Source organism: Uloborus diversus, chromosome 8, assembly GCF_026930045.1.
Source record: "Uloborus diversus isolate 005 chromosome 8, Udiv.v.3.1, whole genome shotgun sequence".
Lineage (NCBI taxonomy): Eukaryota > Metazoa > Arthropoda > Arachnida > Araneae > Uloboridae > Uloborus > Uloborus diversus.
The window spans coordinates 35,441,079-35,452,760 of record NC_072738.1 but is presented as its reverse complement, the minus strand read 5'-3'; the positions used below and the strand labels follow the sequence as shown (position 1 = coordinate 35,452,760).

At 34.4% G+C, this 11,682-nt stretch overlaps 1 protein-coding gene across 1 annotated transcript; it reads left to right on the top strand.

Annotated features, from left to right (window-relative positions):
* Positions 1-1,372: 1,372 nt before the first annotated feature.
* LOC129228066 (TD and POZ domain-containing protein 1-like) lies at positions 1,373-11,211 on the top strand. Its single transcript, XM_054862701.1, has 3 exons — positions 1,373-1,468; positions 8,570-9,014; positions 10,233-11,211. Exons 2-3 carry the CDS (start codon positions 8,573-8,575, stop codon positions 10,808-10,810), a joined length of 1,020 nt encoding a protein of 339 aa, XP_054718676.1. The 5' UTR covers positions 1,373-1,468; positions 8,570-8,572; the 3' UTR covers positions 10,811-11,211.
* Positions 11,212-11,682: the final 471 nt, after the last annotated feature.

The following is an 11,682-nucleotide window of genomic DNA, read 5'->3' as shown; positions in this document are numbered from 1 at the left end:
TTCGAAATTAAATATATATCTTAAAAATTCATCATAAAAAAGTATTGAAACAGTGAAAGCGTCATCTGTCTCAAAATATGAATGTAAACATTGCCCAAGGACTGTAATTAGTTCTCCACATGCCTGAAAATGCATATATATATATGAATCAGGGAAATATCAGGGAATTTCGAAAAATAACAAGAATTCAGGGAAAATTTATTAAATGAAGAAAAAAAAAATTTTTTTTCTTTGCAAAATGAAGTACTTTAATTCCCTACGAAGTTTCCGCCAATTATTTGTTTTAAAAAAGTAAAAATAACGAGGTGCGAATTCAATCTTAGGATGAGCTTCCTAAGATTGCTTCTATGTCTGTTAAGTTGTTCATTTACCTAGCTTGAATTTACCTTCCACGCATTCCATGCTACGTAAAATAAACAACCCTACAGGCAAAGAGGAAGCTGTCATTAATGACTTTGCTCCCTTGCCTTTACTCATTGCCTTGAAGTATAGCATACTGTGTTGGGGGGGGGGGTATTCATACAGTACTATTTTTTTTAAAAAAATATGTCTTACAGAGAGCGTACTCACATAGATTTGTGTGTAAATATTCATAAATATTTTCAGTAATAAAAGAATAATTTAAATAATAAGTTACCCACGATTACATGCAAAAATAGACGTTCTAGAAAAGTTGTAAAACACAAAAAATAACAAATAAAGTACGATGACGTGCTACATACAGAAAATTCTGTAAAAGTGGCAAAGTTTGTGTTCCATAATTAACTACATGCTACCTACTACATAATATTTTCATTTTGTTTTATTTATTTCATAAAAAGCTTTCTTCTGGATTCTTTAAAAATATTGATCACTGTAATTCCAATAGTCAACGTTTGGGAAATTACTATTTTTTTCCTTCAAAAATAAAAACTTTCAATGAAATATCATTTTACATGGCCTCATTTACATAGCTCCTGCCCAATGGCTATAATTCTTACATTATCAAAAATCTATACTTAAACTGATTAGAGATATTAGCTCCATTATTTTTACAATTGAATATGTCTTTTTCTTTAAAACTTTCATTCATCATAAAGAAGTAGGCATCTTTAAAAGAAATAATTAAAAAAGATTTTTTGAAAAAACCCAACCAATCACAATGCTGCAATACTGTTTTAAAATTTGGCCAAATCGTTGGCAAAATTTGACGCGAAAGAAAATTTTTGGCAGTTGGATTGAAGGGATCCTCCCTTCTCTGGGCGTCATCAGCGGCAGGCCCTCAAAACTCGAATCATTTTCGCTTTAGCTTTTTCAATCTAGTTTTCTTAATATCCGAGAGATGGCAGCATGATTTTTTCTGTACAGAAACAGAAAATGAACCAAAACTTCTTTTGTTTGTTATCAACAATTCACATGTGAAGTGAACGGCAATTATATCTGTATTTCAAAGATTTATGCAATACTGTTCTGGCTTCAAAAAGAATAAGTGAGTATTATATGTACTTTTCCACATTTTAATACTATGATTGAAAAATTATAGAATTGAATTAAATATGGGACCACGAAATCAACGTTTTATCGCAGGTACTTCACTTGCAATTCAGGCATGGCAGTATTTTAATATATTTAAGGGGTGGTTTTTTGGGGTTCAAACGTTGGAACCTCCGATGAAATTCTTCAATTTGCTGCATCCGCTGACCCCTTCATGGCCCCAATCTTGAATTTTTTAGATGTCTTCAATAAAATACATTAAAAAGGTTTTTTTTTTTTTTTTTTTTCAAAATACCTCAAAAGTTTTTTAATTTCAAAAGTGCGCGAACAATTTTTTTTTTTTTTTTTTAGAAAAATGGTGTACATTTCTTATTAAATTTTACAAAGTGCATGCAATTCTATTTTAAAATGAGTTAAAATCCAGCAGGCCCGGATCTATAAATTTTAGGCCCCCGTGCAAAAATTATCAGGGCCCCTATCGCCCACTGGATCCCCCCCCCCCCTTCAAATGAGACCTAGTTTTTAACTGCTTCAATATTTTTACCTTAATTTTGAATTCATTTTTTCAAATGTTTGTATTAATTTAGAATTACTAGAGGGAGCTCCGCCCCCCGCTCATGGGTGCTCATATGGGGGGCTCAAACCCCCCTTAGAAATTGGAGTTCTTTTATTTTAATACTTTTTTCTTTGCAAAAATGAAAAGCATTTTTTCTCCTGCCATTAAAGAATAAGCTATTGAAAATTTTAATTACTCTAATCTGTACTGAAATCGGTTTCCATGGGGAAAATATCCTGCTAAACCAAGGCGAAAATATCTGATCCCCTCCCTCCCATAAAAATTTTTATATGGGCCCCCATGCGCCCTCCTCATTGACTACCTCTTGTGTCATTCGCAAATATTTAAATCGTCATTAGAAAGAAGCAGATTAAAAAACGCGTTTTACGAGTTCCAATTAAAATGAAAATCCCATCTCCCTCCGATTGAAAATGGAATTTAAGTAGAGTAAACTCCCGATTATCCGCAGCATTATACACTTCAAATAATGAAAGAAATATTTAAAAAAAAAAGTTTCAGCGATAATTAACTGAATTTAGATAAATGAAACCATTTTAACTGTAAATGTTAAAAATCTATTCTATGACATTCCTATTTATTTCTTCCTCTTCCTACCAATGATATCAAACCTTCCAAAGGCACTGAAACTTGATTTTTAGATCCACACTAATAAAATATTTTTTCGGGGCCGCCGCGAAAGTAGACGGTAGGAAGCTCTGCTGCTTCTGAGCTGCTTTTCATTTGAGTTGCGATGGCCCAAGCAGCTGTAATGTCCAATTTTATTTATATCATTACTTATGCCCATTTCCATAGAATTGGCCCATTCCTTTGAATAGAAATTAAATTAATAATGTCTGTTTCCTTGTAAAGTCCATAAATTTCTGAACTGATTCTTCTTCTCCAGACGTCATTTCAATCATTTTTTAATCCTCGTAAATACGGATAACTTGTACTGACGGAAGCGAAAAGCAATTTCTATTTTTCTGGAAAACAATGATGTACTTGTGCTATTGGTTCATTAATAAAGAATTTCCTGAACAAAAATATAGATAAAAACAGGCACTAATGTACTTAAATTCATGCACTTAAAATGTGTTCGGCTGTGTAAAATACATACCAATACACTGCACTGCAGGTATTGTAATGCTTACATATTCTCTGTTTCTAAGAAATTAAAAAACCAAGAAAATATTTTTACCATCATTTTTATCTACTCATGAGTGTATCTTACCAAAATGCTAGCTTTACATTTAAGAACAAAATAAAAAGTCTATTTTTGTAAAATGGGCTGGGAGGAGATATTGTTCTTGAATTGGTTTTGGCAGTTATAATCACGGTAGCAGAGCGTGGGTTTCTTTTCGAAAGTGGCAAGTTTTATTTTAGGCTTTTGACTTTAGAAAATTATAATTGCCATTCCGCTGACACAAATTATGAAGAGCCGGGATCCCAGCATGTGAAATAACTAGTTAGGCGGGCCTCTTATGAGTTTGGTTCGCTAGGTCCCCTCTTCCCATACATATTGTCGAATTTATACTTCAGTGGCGGCTCGTGCCTTGAAAAAGAGAGGGGGCCAAATCATGGGTGCACTCGCACCCAGTTATTTGAAAAATAAATAAATAAATAAATATTTTTTTAATGTTTAAACTTTCTTGAAAATAATTATTTGCGAAAAAAAAAATAATTTTAAACATAGACAAGCTACAAAATACTTAAACTACTAATTAAATCACGAAAGATATTAATATCATGTTTATGTCCATGATTGCCGGCAGGGTGGTGCACTTTCACCCCCTGACTTTCAAAAATTATATTTAATTAATCAGATAGGGAAAAGCTGCAAAATACGTCACGGAAATTATTAATCTCACGTTTATGTCCAGTACGCCCCCCTTATAACAAATTATTTTAGTAAACTTATTTTATTTCAAGCAAGACCAAATTGCAAAAGTGCCAAAATATTGTGATCAGACAAATAAATGTAAAAATTATGAATTAAATAACTTTAATAATCTAAAAGTAAAGATCTCTGTATTCGCCTTAAAATAAATACAGTAAAAATAGATGAACTAAATTTAAAAAATAAAATAAAATAAAAAAAATAAAAATAAATAAATTAAAAAAACAAGTTTAAAAAAATCTTAGCGATTTACATGCGGGTGCACTCTTCTGATTCCATGGGCCATGTTTGGAATTTTTATGCAGACTAAGAAAAAAAATATCTATCGAACTCTTTATTTTCTTCAAATTATTGATACCTTGCAACATTTTCTTCAAAACTACATGAGCAGTAATTTAATACTTTCTGTGTAACAATGGGAAGACATTTTTTGAATAAAAAAATAATCTTGTAACTAGAAACGTACCGAGTACTCAGTAACTACTCGGTACTCCGCCAATACCGAGTAGTTGTAAAACATTTAATACTGTTCAAGACATATCTTAAAAATAATAAAAACGTGCAAGCATATACTATATTCCAATCATGTACAATTCAAATTTACAATTTTGAGGATAATGAAGTTTGTTATGCTTCAATGGCGTAAATTATTTTAATGTCCCCAAAGTTAATAAACTTATTTATTAAAAATGGGGCAAAAAAGGTAAGAATAGAAGATATGAAATTTTTATATTATTAAATGGATTTTTGCTACAAACAAAAATAATTCATAAGAAATATAAAAATACCTTTGTTTAAAAAATAAAACAACGTTAAAAGCAGGAACACTGCAGACACGTGTTTTGGCGTTACAAGGAATGCATTTTTCAATTCCCAAAATGTGAGCTTATGGATTTAAAGACATCCGACAAAAGTTGGGTTTTGTTCCGGATGTCTTTACATTAGTTAGCTCACATTTTATGCTCTGAAAAGACGTCCCTTGTAACGCAGAATCGCGTGTCTACAGTGTTTCTGCATATTTGTGCTTTTAACGTTTTTTTCCCTTTAAAAATTATTTGTGTTTGGCGGACTAAAACTATAATAAATTAATATAATGTTTTAATTCCAACTTGATTAATCATACCTTTTATTTTTTTTTTGTTTATTTTTAACTAGTGGTACCCGCACGGCTTTGCCCGTAGTAGAAAATCAAAAGTTCATTTGGTTCGCCTGTATATTTACAAATGATGGATGATGAATTTCTCGCCAATTGGCGATGTTCATTCGCTCTTCCCATGTTACGGTTCCACGTCATGATAATTTCGTAATTTACTCATCCATCTTATGATAATTTTGCTCCGTAAAATGTTCTTAAAATTGGAATAGAAAAAGAACAGAACTGAATTTTTGAAAAATCTCTTCGAGGTACACATCCCCATGCTACAAACTAACTTTGTACCAAATTTCATGAAAATTGGCCGAATGGTATAGGCGCTATGCGCGTCACAGAGATCCGGACAGACTTTCATCTTTATTATTAGTAGAGATTTTAAAAATAACTTTTTAAAAAATTTTAAGACAAACAAAATTTTGTTTTAAAAACTATTATATGGTATTATGAGGAGGTCTATACTACTATTTGAATGAGTACAAAATTCATCATGTGTGTGTCGGTCGGCCGACTAGTGAAAGGCCGAGTATTCGGTACTCGGCCAAAGTGCTACTCGGTAACGATAAAGGCACACACGTACATACACTACAACACACAACAGTGGCGCAACTAGAAAATAGTTTTTTAAGGGAAGAGGCGGGAACATAATAGAGTAAAAATCTCATCAATTTGATTGATTTGATTTGCTCATCAAATCTCTTAATTTTGAAACTTGTAGTTTTAAAAACCCAATTTTAGGAGGGCCTTATTCATAGGGAAAAGAATGGTACAGGGGACTCCGCGGAAATTTGTAGAAATTGAAGCCTTAAAATGCGGTTATAGTCCATATTTATTGACGTTAGAGTAAGTTCATATTTATTGACGTTAGAGTAAAGGACAGAGCCCCGAGACTCTCCCCGTTTTTTTTTTTTTTTTTTGAAAAATAAATAGAAATCAATCTTTCCTCCCCCCTCCAATTTTTCGAAATTGTAGTTCCAAAAACGCAGTTGCAGACAAACTCTGAAGATTTTTACAGGAAGGGGTTCTGGGGTTCTCCCCTTTAATTTTTTTCAAAATTGAAGTCCTAAAATCGACCTGAAGAAAAAAAAAATCTTCGTACAATCCGCTGATAATACGATGCAAAAAAAGGAAGTTTTGATTTAACATACAATTTTAGCAACTAAATTTAAAACGTGAAGAAGTAATAACGTTTAAGAATATATTATATTCAAAACTAATATAAAAAGTAAAGGTTCTTCTCTAAATTAATTGTCATTATAGTACGCTAATTACTTGAAGACAAAGAGTCAAGGAAGGAATAAACGGTCTAATCTTGTGCAAATGAAGTTTTCTTCCTTTACTGTTTGTTGTTTATTTTACCCAGCCTGAATCGCGTGAGAAGAACATTCAAGCTATGTAAAATAAACAACGTACAGGCAGAGTAACGGTATCGGCGAACCCTGCTGTAAATATTGAGGTTCTATGCGTTGGTATTAAAGGGGGAATAAAACAGATAATACGCGGCAGCGTACAATCCGCACCTCATTAGTTTTACACTTTAAAAACCGATAATCCTCGAATTATGCGCAGGAAAATACGGTACAATCCTTTTTTTTTTTAATTTTAAGCACGTTTGCACAAAAAGGGGGGGGGGAATAAATAAAAAGTTATAAATTATTGGGAGGGAGCCCGGGCCCCTATAGCCCCTCCCACGAGCCGCCACTTATACTCTGATTTAGAGCCGGGCCCCTAGTTTCTGGCCCTGGTTTAGGTCCTCTGACCCGCCTCTTAGTATAAGTTTTTATTGGTGAACAACCGTGCTTCTTCTAATAAAAAAAAAGGTGTGTTTTAAAACCGACTTTTCCCGTTCTACAGAGAAAACAGCAAACTTTATGTCCATTTTTAACTTATTTTCATGTTTTCAAGGGATTTACGATTTTTTTTGTAAACCAGAACATTCATTAACACAGATAATCGGGGGAATTTAATTGCATTGTTTATGTTCTTTTCCGCAAATGTACTCATTCTTTCAGGAGCAATGGTGCACTCTATCTTAAATGCTACGGGGAACCTCAAGAACGAGAGCACAAAAAGAGAAAGATACCATATAATTTACCTGTTTAAAAATTTCAGTGGCATTGTCTGTGCCTTGAACACCCCCGCCCTCTGTTAGAACCCCAGATTTCAGAAACTTATCAATCAGTTTAGTTCCTGGTTATGAGTACACTGTATGTTTCAAAAAGTAGATAAACTGCATGTTCCAAAAGGAAGATTAGTTGTTTGTCTTGGTCTAAGAATATAAGCTTTTTTTTTTAAATCTTAATGCTGTTGAAAAGTACGTGATCATCAAGTTTGCTAAATCTCTTTTGTATTCACATCTGATTCAAAAATAAACAGGATGTCTCAAAACTGTTGCTAACTTTTAGGGGAGTAAAAGACATCTGAAAAAAGCATGATAATTGCATAGGAGCCCATTTACTAGAGACGTCAGGGAAGAAGGTAGCAGAGGTAGAAGGTTTGGATGAATTACGCGAGAAAGTGATTAATTAAAACAGTTATTGGACATAATTAGTCAAAAACTGAAAGAACACAGTTCTTAACATTCCAACAGATTCTTCTAAGGTATCTTACTGGACTTTTTCCAATTAGAATAATTCAATGTGTTTTTGTCCGGCTTCTACTGCTACATCAGAGACACGTAAGTAATGCATCATCTTGTGGAAGCTTCGAGCATCTGTTGTAGCATTATAAACTGCATTCATATAATACGCCATTTGTACTAGTCGTGTCCAGTAAATGTCTCCTATAGACTACTGCCTTGTCAGTGGCGGATTCACGCGTTTGAGAGCTCGTCGCATTACATTTTTGGGGACCCCTTCGTCGAACGTACACTTTTTCATGTGTAGTTTTAGATGCATTTCGATCCCTCATGTTCTGGGAGCCCTTTTCAGTTACGAGATTTGCGACATGGTATGTCCAAAACGGTGCCTTTTAACTGTTAAAAAAATTCCTGAAATTTTGCGGTAAAAATTATCGGCATCCATGTTACCAGTAACAGTAGAATAAACGAGAGTTGAAAAAAGCAACATGCGAGCAGCAGGTTCGATCTCGGGATCTTCATATTGGCAGGCGGGTTTGCTGACCACCATACCGGTTTTGGGGCACATCGAGTGCGGGGAAATACGGTGTTATATGCATTGCACTGTAAGTCACGTGGTGTATCAATTGGAGCTGCAATTGTTAATTTTTTTCGGCACAATTTACTGTAATTTTTTTCTGTAATGTTTAACACTCCATTTTACAGTAATATTTACCATGAAAGTTTCCTAAATTTTTGATAGGGTTGGTGTCCTTTCAGATCTCCTATCTGCTGTTATCTCTTCTCCCCTGGCTTTTGGCTCCAATGTAATTATCATACCGTTTTTAGATATCATTGACTTAAAGTTTGTAGCAAGTTTTGAGATATCCGCTATGGAAGAACGAAAATTAGCGAATTATTTTCATTTATATTTAGGACATGGCAACAAGATACATCGAGAAAATGTCTAAAAAGGTTTCGGACTCGATAATTTTTACTTGGAAAATCAAGGATTTAGCCTTCGATGAACTGCCAAACGATGAGCGCCGCATCAGAAGTTCAACGTTTAAATGCCTCAAAGCCGTCTTTTGTTTGGAGATCGCTCGCATCTCAGGAAACATTCATCTGTACCTAACTCAAAGTAATAAGTCCAATCCGCCTTGGATTTCAGAGTGCACAATTGGGCTGACTTATTCAGACAAGTGTGACAAACATTTTAAGCAGTTTAGTACACCAACGAAACCTGCAGATATTACTTGTTACTTTACTGCCAGTGCAATCAAGAAAGATTTACCTGACAACGTGTTGAGTGTATGTTGCAATTTCACAGCCTCAACCGTAATGCAGAACTCCGATGATGAGTCAGAGACAGAGTCGGATGGTAAGTAGTTTCCTATCTTATTAATTCACTTTGACACTTTCTAATGAACCTATTTCCAAATCAGTTGAGGTAATTGAAATGGCCCTCATTTTGCATTTGCATTCATGTTGAACGAAAGGGCCAAATGTCGAAAACTATTTTGAAAAGGACACTCCTCTCCTGAAGGGCACTGAATAGACTCGTCCCAAAAATGCATCTTCGCTATAAGAAACTCTTCACAAAAAGGGGAAAAAAGACAGGAGAGAAGGGAAAATAGTGATGGGGTTTTGATTCACCCGTTTTATACTTTCTCTAGGGCCTTATTAAAATAAAATAAAAGCCTTGAACAAATCGTCATCAAGACGCGTTTTGATGTAACGAGCAAGTACAGTGAAACCTGTGTAAGTTGACCATTTGCGGTGCACTACTTTAGTGGTCAACTTACAAAGGCTGATTTATGTGATAAGGGCTGATTCTGTGCCTGAAAAAAGCGGTCAACTTAGACAGGTGGTCAACTTACAAGGGTGGTCAACTTCACAGGTTTTACTATAACACTCTTTAAATAACCCCATCTTCGTTCGAGAAGGATCACATTACCGACGAGGTGATTTGATGGTATGAGTTGGAATCAGCATAGGCGGGTATACAGACCACCTGCATATCATTCGGAATTGCCCTAAATTTCCCTTAAAGGACATAGCGTTTTTGCAAATGAGGAAAACTTTCTTCTCAAGAAAGGCAGCTCAGATATACGCTTGCAAATCTGTGCAGAGTTGTTTGGGGAGTCCTAACCCATTCAAAACCCACTAGCGTACCAGGCATATCGTACTGTACTCATGGTTCATGAGTAGTATGCACCTTAATGAGTTGAGTCTGAATTTCCCAAAACAACGTAGTTCTTGAAGGGAAAAAAAAGCGAAGTACCTACTGTGTGAATGTGATGGCCAAGTTTTTAAAACTTAATATATTGCTGTTCAGGAACAAAATAGAATTGCAAGCATTTATTTACGACGCGATTACAGCTTATGAGAAAAAATCGGGTAATTATTATCCACATATTAATTTAACTATTAAATCATAGTATATTTATTGCCCCATGCAACTAGAAACGTAATGTTTATCTTTCCATCTAAGTGATTGTGAAACAATAATTTCGTATACAATTTGCATAAGAATTGTTTAAAAAACTTAAGAATGGATTAAAATGTTCTTTTAATTTCGTTCTTACTTTTCTTCCAGAGGATGAAGATGAAATCGAATTTTCAAAGTCTGGACCATTGGTGTTGGCAGAAGATATCGGAAAAGCTATAGAACCTTGCCGTCATTCAGACGTCACTTTGAAAGTAGGCAAAAATGAATTCCAGGCTCATAAAATAATTCTGGCAAGTCGCTCCAAAGTGTTCGATGCAATGTTCGAAAGCGACATGAAGGAAAATCGACAGAATGCGGTTGATATAATTCAAATGAAGCCTTCCATCGCCAAGGAAATGTTGCTGTACATCTATACGGGGAAAGTCGAAAGATTGTCAATGGATAGAGCTCTGGATTTATACGTTGCTGCTGACAGGTACGATCTGCAAGAGCTCAAGGAATGGTGCCAACGCTTCGTCCAGAAACACGTTTCTCCTAAAGACGTATGCCAAGTAGCGGAACTTGCAGAACTGCACAACGACAAGAAACTTGCAAAGACTGTACGAAGAGTTTTTAAAGAGGAGTCTCAAAGAATATTGATATCCAAGGAATGGAGAGATTTTGCAGAAAAGAATCCTGTTTTGTACTCTAATCTTATGGAAGGTGCCCTATTGAACAAAAGTTAAAGTTATGTAAAATTTTTATCCTCTTAAGTTCTCAAAACGTGTTGGCGAAAAAGAAAACGCACACATTCATTATTATATGTGCGAATATTCGTAAATGTTCTCAATAATTCATTAGCTTTTTGAGTGATAAAGGAAGTTTCCCTATAATTTTACAGACATGTTTTATTCAAAAAAAAAAAAAAAAAAAACCTATACACCATTCACTGTTTACGCATGAATCACACGGGTCAACAACGTTTCAGTTACTGGGGTGGGAAAAAAATAATTGTTCTGTGCCTAATTTTATTGTTGTGATTCCAAATCTGTTGAAATTTGACTTCTCCATCACGGCGGGAATTCGACTTACAGAAACTTCCAATGTTTGGACATTCCGAGACTGTCTCGTCTCACTTAACTAAAATTCAGGACCTGATTACCGCACAGGCCAAGTAGTCCTGGGTCTGAGACCTCATATTCCTAAGGAGCCCCAGATTTTGAAAAACCTATCCATAGCATTCAATAATCGTATATTTTTAAGATAATAATAAAAAATCAATGATTTATTAATAGAAAAAAATTCTTCTGATACTTTATTAGCATTTCTGTTATTTAAATAGTTCTGTATGAGTAAGGAAGCTTTATTTCTTGAATTTAATGCAAAGTTAAGCATAGTTACTTTTTTTTTTTTTTTTTAATATATTTTCTTCAGTAAACTGACTAATGAAATAAGAAGACTGAAGGAAAAAAGACTATTTGGTAAATGACCAATTTTTTTCTTTCGAATATTTGTGTGGGAGGGGGGGGGGGCAATCTCTTCTTCACTATTTAATTGATCTATAAAAGCATTAAGTCAAAAAATGATTGTGAAAAAGCAGTGGTGGTGCTAGACACAG

Coding starts and splice junctions, on each gene's coding strand:
- LOC129228066 (XM_054862701.1), top strand. CDS start 8,573: ATGGCAACAAGATACATCGAGAAAATGTCTAAAAAGGTTTCGGACTCG. Junction 9,015..10,232: donor GTCAGAGACAGAGTCGGATG/GTAAGTAGTTTC, acceptor CTTTTCTTCCAG/AGGATGAAGATGAAATCGAA.